At 37.9% G+C, this 16,567-nt stretch overlaps 1 protein-coding gene across 1 annotated transcript; it reads right to left on the reverse strand.

Moving 5' to 3' along the window:
* Positions 1-568: 568 nt before the first annotated feature.
* Positions 569-3,083, reverse strand: LOC134321719 (leucine-rich repeat-containing protein 10B). The gene has a single exon (XM_063003548.1). It carries the CDS (start codon positions 2,173-2,175, stop codon positions 937-939), a length of 1,239 nt encoding a protein of 412 aa, XP_062859618.1. The 5' UTR covers positions 2,176-3,083; the 3' UTR covers positions 569-936.
* Positions 3,084-16,567: the final 13,484 nt, after the last annotated feature.

The following is a 16,567-nucleotide window of genomic DNA, read 5'->3' on the forward strand; positions in this document are numbered from 1 at the left end:
TATACACAATATTTTGCTACCTAGCTTTCTATATACTGCATAACATAGAGTTGAAAAACTACATAGTTCACAACATGTCCAACATGATGCCATCTTAAATTTAGCAAAATAATGTGTAGCAGGAAAAATACAGCCAAATGTTACAGTAAGTATAAGTGGCGGGTTTAAAGAAGTGGCTGGCAGCTGAACAGATGTCAGAGAGGGCATGTGCTAGCCTGCCCTACTCCCCAGCAAGGATGTAATAAAAGTGGCAGGTGGTGACAGACTGGATATATCCGAATGGAGACAATTCAAAATAGGGAAGGAAAAGTGAGCAGGGCATAACACAACCATCCATTCACTTAGACCTAGAGGCAATTTAAAGCAGTCAACTGACCGTCTGCAGCCAGACACAGAAAGAACAAGCCAAACTCATTTCAATAGGCAGAGACAAACTTTGAAGCTAGATCCGCAGGACACTGCAGTTTCTCAAATAAACATTACATTGCTAACTGGAATTGCTCATTGGAAAACTGAAATACAAATAAATTCATTTTTATTGGAATATTTGAAGTTGTAGGCTCTAAATATATCAGAATTAGTCAATTAGCAAAAACAAACCCCTATGAAAGTATTTTATTGCAGCATTTAGCTTTTAAAAAAAAGCTCATTTGCATAGGGCAATGTGATTTCCAATATAACTACTAAAGACACATTTGCGAAAATGCACATGGATGAACTCTTGTCATGATACAATCCAGATACAGGTGCATGATACAACCAGGCATAAACAAAGTCTAAGTAACTTAAAATTCACAGCAGCATTGTTTAAGCAAACTTATTACACCTTGAGGTTGAGGTTGATTTATCCAAAATAGTTCCCATTCCTTTTATTTCCTATAAATAGCTATAGTGCAAACCAGAGCATAAGACTTACTAAAGGGGAAGAGGAAATCATCAAGTTCGCCCTGTTTGATGTTCCTCCCCTTCGTATTCATAGCATGTTTCAGTTCTGTCATACTCCAAATCTGCTCTTCTGTAATCAATGTAGCCCCCATCATCATATATAAGGTGCTGTCTTTCATAATCTATACCCTTCTCATATTCAAGTTCGTCCTCATCAAATACCATTGTGTGGATTTCAGAGTCTACCCTTTCTGCTTTGCACTGTACTTTCTCAACCTCCTCACCAGGAGGTGCTAATGGTACAGTCCCATTTGTTTTTGCATTAATTGAGTCTGCCAGTAATTTTCCTATTCTGAGTTTCTTCAGTATTCCTTGGATTGCTGGTTTAGGTGCTTCGGCGGCTGCCGCAGCTGCCTCCTCGGCTTCCCTAATTTCTTGCTCCTTCTCTTCTTTCTTTCTCTGTCTTTCTTCCAAGGCCTCAGCAGCCCCTTCACCAACGATCAACGTGTCCTCCCCGAATCGTGGCGGCCCTTTCACAGGGTTGTGGTCATATGAAAAAAGTCTAAGTGCTGGGAGGTGCACCAGACTGGGAATATGTGAAATATTATTACGGTCTAAATCAAGAATCTCCAGGTGCTCCATCTTTAGCAAGACAGGGGGAAACTCTTGAAAGCGATTGCCATACAGCCAAAGGCCACGCAGCCCTTCCATGCGCCACAGGTCTGACGGCAGTGTGCGCAGCTTATTGTCGCCTATCTGCAGTGAGCGCAGGTTGGGCAGCTCATAAAGCTGCTTGGGAAAATGCTGGAAGTAGTTGCTTTCCACCCACAGACAACGCAAGCTCTGCAAATTTCGGAAGTCTTGCGGCAGGCCCATCAGCCGATTACTGCCAAGATACAAGTGGGTGAGGTTGGCCAGCTGGCACACAGCCAGTGGGACGTCATCCAGTTTGTTAAAGTCGAGTGCAAGAGTGCGCAGACCATGCAGCTGTGCGACGCCATCGGGCACCGTGCGCAGCCTGTTTCCACACATGTACAGCTTCTCTAGATATGCCAGACCAAGCACTTGTCTAGGAAGATGTCGGAATTTGTAGTTGCTTAGGTCCAGCACCGGATCTCCACTCGCCAGCAGCTCGTCGACACCTAAAGGCAGCTCTTCATCCACAACCTCCTCTTCTTTCTCTTTTGCTTCTTCCTCTGGTTCTTCCTCTTCTTCACCATTATCTTTCTCTTTGTCTTTTTCTTTATCCTCTCCTTGGTCTTCCCCTTCTTTTTGAGAAGTGTTGCCCATTCCCTCTTTAGTGTCACCGTGTGTGTATGTATGTATGTTTTAAGGACGTGTGTTGCCGAACGGCCCGAGTTTATGTGGAGATATCTGGGGCTGTTTTGCCCCCACTTTTTGAGCTCCACTTAGCAGAGTTGCTCCATCAGAAAAAGATGACGTCTGGAGACTCATTGTGTGTTGGCTGTGGGCTACCTAAACCCAGACACAGAACTGAAATGCCTGACGCCAGCGAATACTTTGATAAAGTGGGCACCCATGATGAATATTAGAACCTCAAAACAGAGAGTAATAATAGTAGTAATAGTAGTAGTTGTAATAGTAGTTGAAATTGTAAACATGAATTTTGTCAGGTATGACGTCACAGGTTAGGTTCCAGACACCGGTGTAGCTGTCAAAATCCGTTATGACAATGAACAGTAACATCCAGCACTACTAGAAATAGTGCATGTCCACAAGCTCTGAGCCACGGTATCCATTGCATCTAGAAACCTTGTGTAGTAGACGAATACGTTCCTGTGTGAGGTGAGCTGACCCTGCGTCCGGCCGGAAAACACAGGAGCTGATAAATCCACAAAAGTACATACACCTTTCTCTCAGGTTCACCACAATTTCCAAACTTTAGCGAACAATAACACGGTTCGTGTTTACCATTTACCGGCTGAGGTAAATCCGTATTCATATGTCGAATAACAGCCTGCTTTAGCTTGTCCGTTCGCGCGACTTTTCTCTCTGGCCAAACTTCGCAGTCAGTTATCCAGAGTAAGACGCTGAGACGAGACCTGTATTTCCACAACAAAAAGGTTTTAATGTCATGTTTATCCACCTACCACATAATGGTGTCCGTCTTGGCCGAGGATAGTGATATAAGTACTCGCGAGCGACCGGAAAAAGAGCGAGAGACACGTGAGAGAGACAGCAGGATGAAGTTCGCGTATTACTAGTAACGATGTGTCGTCGCGAAAGAGTCGACTCTTTTATCCGACTCTTAGGTGTACGTTAGCGAAGTAGACTCTCGGTATCGACTCTCAATTCAATTCAATTCAAAAGTGCTTTATTAGCATGACAAATATTCACATTTGTATTGCCAAAGCGCATTTACAAACTAGATAATAAATGGGAAAAAAAAAAAAATTGCATACATAAACATTTATATTAATTTAAAGAATGTTCAATAACATTAGTAATTAGCCTTAAAAAATAACAGAAACAAATTAGAACAACAAGTATATAAAGTGTGTATATGTATGTGTGGAAAAAGTATTTGTAAGTGTGTGTGTGTTTGTGTGTGTGTGTATGATGGTGTGTGTGTATGATGGTGTGTGTGTATGATGGTGTGTGTGTGCGAGTATGCGTGAGTGTGTATGGGATACAGTATAAGGTCACTCACTGTCCCTCACCTGGTGGCAGGTGTGTAGGTAGAGAGCTGTGAGTGTGCAGCTCGCTCTGTGCTCCCCCAATAGGTAGGGCAGCTTGTCAGGGTTTGAGAGAGAATTAAAATTGGGGATAATTTTGTTGATTTTGGTAAAAAATTGTTTGCGAATGTGTGTGTATTTTGTACATTCAGTGAGGAAGTGCAGCTCTGTCTCTATCTGGTTTGAAGAGCAGTGTTGACACACTCTCTCCTCTCTGGGCATCCAGGACTGTCTGTGTCGTCCCGTCTCGATGGCCAGGCTGTGTTCGCTGAGTCTGTACCTTGTCAAGCTGTTTCTGAGTTTTGGATCAGTTATAGTGCTGAGATAATCTGCCACACTATACTGTCTATTTAGAGCCAAATAACATTGTAGTTTACTTTGGAGTTTAGTTTGTGTTTCCCAATAGGCCAAATAGTTTATCTTTAATTCATGTGTAATTTGATCAGTTCTGATTAGGTTCTGGTCTTGAGTCTTAATAGTGTTAGTCTGTGTTAGTGGTGTGTTAATATGTGTTAATGGTGTGTTGGTGCAGTGACTCAGGACCAGTTGGATGAGGGGGCTGGTATCTTTGCTCAGCTCTTGGTATTGCAGAGCTTTGTAATGATACGAGTGTGGGTCGCTCTCTTTGAGATGATTCCAGAATTTTATTGCCCTTTTTTGTATATTAATAATAAGTGGGTATCGGCCTAATTCTGCCCTGCACACATTGTTGGTGGTGTGTCTGTGCACCTTTAATATTGTTTTACAAAATTCTGTGTGCAGGGTCTCAATTGGATGTTGTTCCCATTTGTTAAATTGTTGGTGTGTAAGCGGGCCCCACACTTCACTGCCATACAGGGCAATTGGTTCAATTATTGCGCCAAATATTTTTAGCCAAATTTTGATTGGGATTTCTACAGAAGTTTGTTTTTTTATGGCATAGAAGGCTCTGCGTGCTTTTTCTCTCAGTTCATTCACTGCCAGGTTGTAGTTTCCTGATGAACTAATGTTTAGTCCAAGGTAGGTATAGTTTTTAGAGTGTTCAATTTCATGATGTCCTAATTTAAATGTGTGTTTGGTTCCCTGAGATCTGGATCTTTTCTGGAAGGTCATAATTTTAGTCTTTTTGAGGTTGACTGTCAGGGCCCAGGTCTGACAGTACTGCTGCAGCAGGTCCAGTTTGTGCTGAAGACCCTGAGCGCTGGGGGACAGCAGGACCAGATCATCTGCATACAGCAGGAGTTTAATCTCTGAGTCGTGTAGAGTGAGACCGGGCGTGGCTGAGTGCTCTAACATGGAGGCCAATTCATTAATATAGATGTTAAATAGAGTTGGGCTCAGACAGCAGCCCTGTCTCACTCCACGCTCCTGAGAGATAAAATGTGTTTGTTTATTGCCAATTCTTATTCCGCACTGGTTTTCTGTGTACATAGATTTGATAAGATCATATGTTTTACCCCCTACACCACTTTCTAATAGTTTGTAAAACAATCCTTGATGCCAAATTGAGTCAAAAGCCTTTTTAAAGTCAATAAAGCAGGCAAATATTTTTACATGGTTTTGAATTACATATTTTTCAATGAGGGTGTGTAGGGTGTAAATATGATCAGTTGTGCGGTAATTTGGTAAAAATCCAATTTGACTTTTACTCAGGACATTGTGCTCAATAAGGAAGCTTGAAAACCTTGAGTTAATTATACTACAGAATAACTTCCCCAGATTACTGTTCACACAGATGCCCCGGTAATTATTAGGGTCGAATTTATCTCCACTTTTGTAAATTGGTGTTATGAGACCTTGATTCCAGATTTCAGGGAAGGAACCTACACTCAGAACCAGGTTAAAGAGTTTTAAAATGGCCAATCGAAATTTGGAACTGCTGTGTTTAATCATTTCATTCAGGATTCCATCAGGTCCTGATGATTTCTTTGGTTTTAATTTATTTATTTTATTAAGGAGTTCCTGCTCAGTAATGGAGGAGTCTAAAGGGTTTTGATTATCTTTAATAGCCAATTCAAGTTCTATAAGTCTTCTATTGATGTCATTTTGTTCTGAATTTGTGTTGAATTTTATGTTTTTAAATAGTGATTGGAAATGGGTTGTCCATATATCCCCATCCTGAATGGCTAATTCTTCTAATTCTCTTTTATTTAGTTTGTTCCAGTTGTCCCAAAATTGATGTGTGTTGATTGACTCCTCAATTAGTGTCAGTTGTTTGTTTGTGTGTTGTGCTTTTTTGGTTCTGAGTGTACGTTTATATTGTCGAAGCTTTTCACAGTAAAGAAGTCGTATGTTAGTGTTGTTTGGGTCTCTGTGTTTTTGATTTGATAATGTTCTGAGTTCTGTTCGTAAATGTTGACAGTCTTTATCAAACCAGCTGTCATCTTTTGTTAATTTGGGTTTTAGTGTAGATCTAAGTTTTAGTTTTGCCTTCTCTGCTGTTCTTCTAAAGATTAGGTTAATTTTTTGGACTGCCTGATTTACTCCTTCTTTACTGTGAGTGTACGCAGTGTCCAGAAAGCTATCTAAGAGTGTTTGAGTTTGGTGGCTGATGATTGCTTTCTGGAACTCTTCTGCGCTGTTCTCGGCCCATCTGTAGGATCTGGGGATGTTGTACAGCTTACTGGGCCGTGTGTGTGTGGTGGGGTTAGTTTCTGTCTTTTTAATGAACCCAGTAATTTGGCTGTGATCAGACAGAGGGGTTAGTGGTTTGACAGTGAATGCACTGAGAGAGAAAGGGTCTAAATCTGTTACCATATAATCTACTGTACTGTTCCCAAGAGATGAGCAATACGTGTATCTTCCTAAAGAGTCCCCTCGTATCCTACCATTGACAATGTACAGACCCAGACTTCGACAGAGCTGCAGGAGGTCTTTTCCGTTTTTGTTTATCCCAATGTCATAGTTATTCCTGTAAATGGAAGAGGAATGATTATTAAGGAACATATTATTCTTAATAAAGTGATCTCCGTGTGTTTTTAAAGTGTCTGATTGTGTTCCTGTTCTTGCATTCAGGTCTCCACAGATGAGCACATTTCCCTGGGCCTGGAAATGGCTCGTCTCTCTCTCTAGTTCTGTAAATATATCATTTGAGTAGTATGGAGACTCTGAAGGAGGGATGTAAATGGCACAAAGGAATAAGTCCCTCTGTGATGATAATATAGATTTGTTTAATTTAAGCCAGATGTGGTATTTTGCTTGTTTTATTGTGTCTATGAAATTATGTAGGTTTGATTTATACCAGATGATGAGCCCCCCAGAGTCTCTGCCCTGGTGCACTGTGCTCAGTTTTTGGGAGGGTATTAGAATTTCCCTGTAGTTTTGAGGACAGTAAGTGACCGTATCAGCCCTACACCATGTCTCTTGTAGAATGATGATGTCAAGGTGTTTTATCTGTTTGTGTAATTCAGGGTGTAAACTTTTTATGCCAAAGGCTGAGGAATTTAGCCCCTGGATATTCCACGTGGTGATGGTGAGTGAAGTCATTTATAATTATTTCATTTCAGAATGAGACAAATCAGTCAAACAATCATATATACATAAAGGGCAGTTTTTTTTTTTTTAAACCAGTTTGTTGCAAATGTACTGCAGTAATTGTTTGATCTCACCCATTTCGTCAGTGTGTTGTGGTCCTATGAGTGCTTGAGCATAGCTGAGATGTGTTTGTTCAGACTCAGACTCTCTCTAACACCCGATGCTTTAAATGAAAAGGTAGAATATAGACTCACCGCAGCCCCGGTTCTGGACTGCTTTGCTTGGGGGGGCAGTAAAACCTAATGAGGGGGCATGTTGATAGTCATGTTTTTGAAGCCAGAAATATATTCAAGGCTTGATTTGTGCATGAATGATGACAGCCAAGCTATTGATACTGGCTTAAAGTGATGTATGAGGTAAATAAATAAAAATGCATGTTTTCGAACTTAAACTTAAAACCCAATGATTAAAAAATACATGTTGATTATGTAAATGGAGAAAAAAGATTATCTAATTGTATTTCATTTTAATACGCCCCCTTAATTAAATTGCCATTACTAATAGAACAACTCTATTTCTTGAAAGGCTTTAATACAAATTTAAGTCAAAGCTGACAAATGTACCTACACACAGACTGAGAATATTCAAACGTGGAAATAGGAATGAGTGAGAATATTTATATTATTGGGAAATTAAAATATAAAGAAAACAAAAGAATACTAATTCTGTAAAAAAAAAGTGTTTACCAGTTTACCTGCCTCTCGCTCACACTAACAGAACATATACTGCCGAACTGAACTGTTTGGGGCAGTCTGCCGATTTTTATATGACTCAAAGAGCCAATCAGGAATAAGCAAGGAAATATCTTCACACTGTAAAACAAAATGCATTTTTGTGATTGGTTCAGAGATAATTTTAAAAATAGCCGTTGCTTGCATTGTGCTTGGGGGGGCAAAGACACAATTTGGGGGGGCAATGCCCCCCCCTAGCGCCGGCCCTGACTCACCGAATGCTTGTTTATACACTTTTTAAGCAAAATTTAATTTCACAGTTACACTTATAGCACAAAATTACATTACATACATTGGGCCAGTGATAGCTCAGTGGCATGGCTGGATTACTGACCGGGCCAGTGGGGCCAGCGCCTGGCCCAAAACATTTTGCGATGCCTATCAACATTTATGATACAATATATTTTTATTTCCGAGGGCCCTCTATTTTAAGGATCCTCTGACTATTAGGGACTTTGACCCCAGGGCCTCTTGGGGGCCCTAACAGAAAGGACAAGTTTCGGATCGAAACTTTCAATGTTGTCATTGACAAACTTGTGTCCTGTCTCAACCACCGTTTGAATGCATACACAAACTTAACTTAACTGAGCTATTTGATGCAACTCTTTGCCCAGGGGCCCAGACTATCCTTAATCCGTCCTTGCTCAGTGGTTAAGGTACTGGACTAGTAAACAGAAGGCCCCGCCACCACCAAGTTGCCACTGTTGGGTCCCTGAGCAAGGCCCTTAACCCTCAATTGCTCATTGTGTAAGTCGCTTTGGATGAAAGCGTCTGCTAAATGCTGAAAATTTTAAATTACATTGACGTTAACATTACCTTTTCATGCAAGTCACAGCTGTTATACAGACTTAGCTAACGTGAAGTGCTGGTGGTATGGTGTTACAATAATAAGTGTTCCATCAACAACTGATGGGAACACAGACGGATTGTAACATAATGCAAAGCTGTTTTTTTATTAATTAATTTTTACTGGGGGCATTTTAAATGTATCAAAATTTTGGGGGAGATCATGTCCCCTAGTGTTTACAGCCTTCAGATATATATTTATTTAATAATTCATTCAGCTCAGTCATTTACAAGCATAAAATACTAAATGCCTGTAACTTTTACGGCATGGCGGCTCAGTGGGTAACACTGTCACCTCACAGCAAGAAGGTACTGGGTTCGATCCCCAGGTCCGGATCCTTTCTGTGCGGAGTTTGCATGTTCTCCCCGTGTCTGTGTGGGTTTCCTCCGGGAACTCCGGTTTCCTCCCAGTCAGGTTAATTGGAGACACTGAATTGCCCTATAGGTGAATGGGTATGCACATTCTAGTCACACTCACATCCTCACATCCAAGGTCTGTAATAAGGAAAGCCAATGAATTACTTCCTCTCAAGCTTGTAGTAATTCAAAAATCTAGTGTTTCTTTGATTTTTAGTAAATTGTAGAGATTAAAGGAGTGAGTTAAATTTAATTATGAGAGGTAGAGTTATTTGCAACCTAAAATATTTTGCTCATGGAAGGAATGTGCTCCCTCTACTGATGACTGATATATTCTATCGTTAGTGTAGTAGCTCCACAATAACTTTGTATTTTTTGTACGTATTTGTATTTAAACCAATAACTTTATTATTATTATTATTATTATTATTATTATTATTATTACTAACACTACTACTAATACTACTACTAATAATAATTAAATTATAAATTATATATAAAAATGATATATATAATATTAAATTATTATAATAAGTTGCATTTTTAAAACGTCCTTTAACATCTAAGGTCTCTTTACATAGCGAGAGTGAAAAAACTTTAATGATGTTACCCTTGTGTAGTCTTAATATTCTGTATACTTTCCTTGTCTTAAGAGTAAACCCCTAAAATAAAGCAGGTTAGTTGAATTTAAACCACAAACCAATTTTGCATGAAGAAAGAGTCTAGGATTTTAATAATTTAAGGTTTTTATAATTATTTATTTAATAATAAAAAATAATAGCAATAATAAGTAAATAAATAAGTAAAACAGGAAAATAAAATTAGCAAAACATGAAAATGAAATGATTAAAATAATAATAATAATAGTAATATGTTTTTATTGGTTTTATTTTCATGTTTTGACACTGCTTTATCCCAGCCTTTATCTTGTTCCATATCATGAAGAAATTGTAAGGGGACACATCAGTGGTGTTATGGACATGTACCTGTAAGTTCCTATTCCCTTGTCCTGGCCTTACAACACTGTTTTCACTGTATTTTTAGAGTCTGCTCTTGTTCATCTTTGGAAGGTATGAAACTAGTGTGATAGTAAGAGTGAAGGCAAACTTTGATGAAAAGGCCTCTTTCTCTCTCATTGCAAGTAGAGCAAGGGGAGCCCATGGTTGTTCTTTCTAACTGTGCAACTGTACCATGGTCATAACGAGATGAAAGAATTGCCACACATTGTGCCTTACAGCTAGCACAACACACATGGTTCTTCTCAAAGCCTCCACAGGTCAACATCCCTGTTTAGACTTTCATTTTTATGCTTAGCTGGAATGTGGTTACAGGTCACCTAAATCTTGATGCCAAACTTGGCTGGCTTGGCATGTGCTGTTAGAAAGGAAGATATTACTATCAGTAATTAGGATCTGTGTCACTAAAAACATCACATACATCAATTATATTACACCAATACATCATTTACATTACAGATATGAAAATAAAAAAATATACACTGTTGAGTCATATTATTATGATCACCAGCTATCCAGAGTAATTGCCTTGTGCAGCACACACAGCAGCTAGACAGGCTGGGAGTGACTCAATAAGCTCCTGGTAGGTTGTCACAGGTATCTGGAGCCATTCTGACTGCAGTGCATCCCAGAGTTGCTAGAGGGTGCATGGGGGAAGATCCATAGAGTGAACGCAACGATCGAGGTGGTACCACAGATGTTCAATTGGGATCCAGTCTGGGGAATTAGGGGCCGGGTAGTACTTGAAAGCTCTTCTAACAAATGTTTGCTGGAAGATCCCATTCATCCCAGGGAGGACAATCAGCATGTATGGGTGTACGCAAAGATTAATTCATACCCAGATCGGTTGAGAGTGCTTTCCACATGGATGCATGAAGCAGGGAATGCCATGAAAACATTCTCCAAACCATAAGGCTGCCACCACCAGCTTCTGATCTTCCAGCAATGGTTGCACCAGAGTGTTTGTTCTCTGATGTTTACACAACTCCACCACCTGCACCAACATCTCACCTATTAATAGCACAGATGATAAATTTGTATAGCATCTCTGACTGTACTGCAAAAAATTTCAACGCAAAATATAATTACACCATTACTAAAATTACTTTACATAATATAACAAATATTACAAGAAACATTAAAAAGTTACCAATTTCTTCAGATAAATCACTTATTCAATAATTAAATTAATTAATAAACCGTTATTAGAAAAACATTGATGGTATGGGTCAAAATCAGTGGCTCTTCTTGACTAAGCACTTTGCATTAGCTAAATTTGTGGGTTTTGGCCTTGCCTATACACACTGGCCTTTCTACGAATTCACTAAACTCACATATGAATTTACACCCAGTAATAACCTCTCACAATAATAATTCACCTGATATTGTGGAATGTTTCAAATGGTGTAACCCATGTCCCAACGTTTTTGAATGTGTTGCAGATATAGAATTTAAAATGTGTTGATATTTACAAAATATAATTCTAATGGTCAGCCAAAACATTAAAGTCCTTTTATGTCAGGTAAATAAAGAATTAAGAGATTAAACACATCACAGGCACTTTGCAAAATGTCCCAACTCTAGTGGGTCTGTAAATAAAAAGACACAGAAATAATTTGTAAATCATTTTGATCTGAATTATATCAAAACAGTATTTAATGTTTTAACTAATAAACATTTTGTTTTTATTAATATATACTATAGATTTGATGACTGAACACATTTCTAGAAACACATTTCATAGAACACATTTCTAATTAAATAAATAAAAAAAATTTCTATTTTTGCATGATACAATGCTTCATCTGCTTAACAGGACAGGGTTAACAAGTTATTGTTGTTTATTGCACTTGTTGTGCTTCAAAATGTTCTACACATTTTCAGTAAAAGATCTGGCCCTTCAGTCAAGCATCTGCATTCTCTTACTACAAAGCCACATTGTTGCACATGGTGACATGGCATTATCTTGCTAAAATAAGAAAAGACTCCCCTAAAAAATACTTTGCATTATTCATCTTAGATCAGTTAAAGCTAAGAGAAGTGAGCGTTTATGGATGTTACTAATACATGGTTTATGCTTTGTAGTCTTAACTTGAATTTGTAAATGCAGCAATAGATATTGTGTTTACTGACAATGGTGATTATTACAGAAGTAATTTGTTGTTGACAATACAGTGCTGTTTCAGTTACTAAATGGGCATTTGTCTTTATTCTTGCCCTATATGCACAGGGATTCCTCTAAATGATCTGAATCTTTCAACATTGCTATAGACTGTAGCTCTTTAAACGTATAAACCACTGAGCCTTTTGAAATGTTCTTTTATTACCTACTTAATAATCAACAGCATTACTGTCCTCTTTGTCTTTAAACAATTTAAAATATTAGAACTTTTTTGTGTTCAAACGGTTAAAAATATTTGTGCATGGAGAACAAAGTGTTACTTTAACCTCAGGCAGAAGTTGTTCCAATCAGGTGAGGTACTATAGGTAGGATAGGTTAAATTGACCCTAGTTCTCTTATCAGATGAAGAGCTATCAGCTGTGTATGAGCTCATGAGCATGTAATTATATTCCTTCCATCAACCTGTAATTTTAAATAAAAAAATAACACACATTCTAACACTTTTACCATCAGTCATTACATTTCATTTTGTCTTTAAAATAATAAAAAAAAATTCTTTATTCTAAAACAGGAATTTTGTCAACAACAACAACCTTTTTTCCCCTATATTGCATGTGTTTGCTAAAGGAAAGTATGTAGTTTGGTTTGTTATCGTTATTATCATGTCGACAAATCTAAATTTTTGCAGTTCTCATGAGCTTATTGTAAGGTCACAACAAAAAATAGGCAAAAACAAATAAACAAATTAGACCTGATGAAATCAGGTTAAGGCAGCGAGCTATGGGTTTGTCATTGTTTATGAATGTGGCATGTACTTCTCATGTCTGCCTTAGACAATAATAAAGATTTTGATTTAAGACTTAAAATCTAGTGACTGGTAGGGGTTAATACTGAATTATTGTAGGCGTATGTAGAGCTCAGAGAAATACCACAAGATTATACAGAGGGCAGTGATTACTGGTGATGTCACTATCATACCACATTTTACTAGCCAATAAATTACAAACTAAGCACTAGTTTTAGAAGCGTAGCATCAGTTTATTTATTTGACCTATTCTACTGCAGGCTATAAAAATCATTAAAGAATCATTAAAGAAGGAATCTGTACAGAATTCATTCTAAAATTAATAAATCATGTAAACTGAACAAATAAAGCCTTACTTATTTCTTACCTATCTGTATACTTACACTCTATGGCCAAAATGTGTGAATTAGACATCCTATTTAAAATACCACAGGTATTAATATGTACTCCTGAGTCCTTCCCACTCCCTTTTGTGGCCAAGACAGCCCGTATTTATCTAGAATGGCTTTTGGCTTTAGCCAGATTTTGGAGTGTGTCTATAGGAATTTGTGCCCAATGTCAGGTACAGATGTTGGACAGGATGGCCTCTCAGAGCTCTGTGCAGGCCACTAGTATGCTTCAAACCATGTCTTTATAGGCAGTAATTTGTTCATAGGGGAAGAGGAAAGGTATTCCCAAAGCTGTTGCCTAAAAACACACCTAAAATTTAAAATGTATATAACTGAATGTACACAGTCGGTTGTGGCTTAAATACCTGAACTCAATAAGTTTAAGCGGTCTCCACATACATTTGGACATACAGTAACATTTATATGGATATTCATTAAATTAATAAAAAATAGGGCTAATTTAACAGCCTCTTTTTGGGGCCTGTGGTAGCCTAGTGGGTAGGGCTTTGGGCTATCAACCGGAAGATTGGCGGTTCAAATCCAGTCTCTGCTATGTAGCCACTGTTGGGTCCTTGAGCAAGGCCCTTAACCCTGTCTGCTCCAGGGGCGCCGTAAGGTGGCTGACCCTGCGCTCTGACCCCAGCTTCCAACACCAGCTGGGATATGCGAAGAAAGAATTTCATTGTACTGTACATCTGTATATGTACTGTATATATGACAAATAAAGGATATCTTTCTTTTTTAACAAGGTAGTTTATAACAAGACCATTTTACACGGAGTTTAGTGGGTTCATTGGTATTTTCTAGATTAGACAAGAAAAGAAGGTTAGGGTTTATAAAAAAAACTGAAAGATACCCTATTGATCCTATTATGAACTTGAAGACATCTATTGACCAAGGGTTACAGTTGTTTGAGAGCCACACCCTCTGCTCAGGTGAATACTAATTACCCACTCGTTATCATATGACCTCAAAAAGCCTGCTCTTTTTTGCATGTGTAAATCACATAGAAAGAGAGAGAACGGAGAGGACATTAAGTAGGCATAAATAACTAAACACTGGCCAAAAACAGACATACACATCAGTTAACCAAATATCAGGCAATTATTCTGCAATTTCCCTCTGCAATCAATAAAGTATTTCTGATTCTGATTCTGATTATATTGTTTTAGCCAATAGAAATGTCTAAAAGTCTGTGGTATAAACAAAGATCATTGGTTTAGGATGACAGCCTCTAAAGACTGAGAGCTGAGAATGGGTTAAGACAATAAGCATTAGAAGACAGAATGTGCTATGGCTAATATTTTAGTATTTGGGTTAATGGAAGGCATGTAATACAGAGTCACGTGGATTAGTGAATTACTGTAGGTTTCCCACGTGTTACAGCCTTAGCAACCGGTAAATGAACAATTAACAAATTTTTTGGCTGAATATTGGTTTTCACAGATGGCCACAAGTACCCCAAAACCAAGCATGTTTAGGTTTGGAACAACATGTTGTATTACCATGACATTTTAACATTGTTTTAGGAATGATAAACACCATAGACACAATGCACTGGATGGAATGGTCTAAGTGGCCATAAACTTAGTGATTCTTTCATAATGTGTGTCATGTAAAACAGCATAGGATACAAATATAGTATGATTTAGGGGGTTACCTAGTGACTAAGGTCTATGATCACACAAGTGAGTTTTGCAGTAGTGCACAGAGCAATAAAACAAGAATTATATAAATTGTACTTTTTTATAGTGGGAAAATATTCTTCCTGATCGTGTTTAATAATGTACAATAGACTGGTATCTTTTTCGAGGAGTGTCCTACCATGGGACCATTTATTTTTCAAAGCCCTGACCAGTATAATTAAACAGTTAAATGAAATGAAATTAAATTAAATTTAACAGTAATTAAATATATTAATATATTAACAGATGTACAGCAAATGTGGATTAAATACATTTCTACTTTATATCTACATTTTCTACTTAATGCAGTCATGTGATTTTTGATTAAAAAAAGTACTGCATTTGTATATAGTTTTAGATATAGTTTTGTAAATAGTTATATATGTTTATAAGTACCCTGGTCTGTCACCTGTTTCTATATCAAATGGTAACCAGTGTCCAAAGAGCATTTAGTCATTTTGCCTGCTTTTAGAGTGCATTAAATATAGCATTCACTTGAAGTCTGTGGAAAGGAACAATTTTGGAAGTCACAGGTATAGGCAGTTGTAGCCTTGCGGTTAAGGTACTGGACTAGTAATCAAAAGGTTGCTAGTTTAAGCCCCAGCATTGCCAGGTTGCTGCTGTTGGGCCATTGAGCAAGGCCCTTAACCCTCAATTGCTTAGACTGTATTCTGTCATGGTACTGTACGTCGCTGTGGATAAAAGCATCTGCTAAATGCTGAAAATGTACAAGTAGATTCTGTATAAACAGCACGCAAACCTATTTTTGTCTAAATGTGCTTAAGTTGTTTTTATTAACACTAAACTCCACGTATCATTTTACTAAATCATTGTTTTACTAAATCCTGAAAAAGTAATGTATAACATTGTGAAGCAAAGTGCATGGATTGTTTTTCCTTACTTGATACTTACTTGACTGCCGTTGTCTGATTCACCTTTTCATTGTGAGACAGATCTGAACTGGAGGCAGGCCAGTCAAGCACATGCACTCTGTGCCTATAAAGGCACACATTTATAGTGCATACATTGTTTTGTTGAAATAAGCACTTTACAGAAAGAGACTTTTGCCTTGATAGCAGCACAGCTCTCTAAAATCTGAAGATAGATAGATAGATAGATAGATAGATAGATAGATAGATAGATAGATAGATAGATAGATAGATAGATAGATAGATAGATAGATAGATAGATAGATAGATAGATACTTTATTTATCCCGAAGGAAATTATTGGTCTCCAGTAGTTTAACAAAGAAGAGAAAACTTCAACAAATACAAAATAAGGTAAGTAAGTAAATAAGGTGTACACCTTTGCATCAATGGGACCTTCACACATGTGCAATGTTACCTGGGCACTGATGCACCTATCACGTGCAGATGTGTTCATAATTGTAAAATAGTGTGTTAATTTGCACACAAGGCAAACAAAAATACTATATTAATATTATTCATTGCTTAGTGCTGAAGCATTCAAGTTATACACGTGAAATCTGAAAGTGAAATCGATAGCGGTCATAACAGCGT

This window comes from Trichomycterus rosablanca, chromosome 1, assembly GCF_030014385.1.
Source record: "Trichomycterus rosablanca isolate fTriRos1 chromosome 1, fTriRos1.hap1, whole genome shotgun sequence".
Lineage (NCBI taxonomy): Eukaryota > Metazoa > Chordata > Actinopteri > Siluriformes > Trichomycteridae > Trichomycterus > Trichomycterus rosablanca.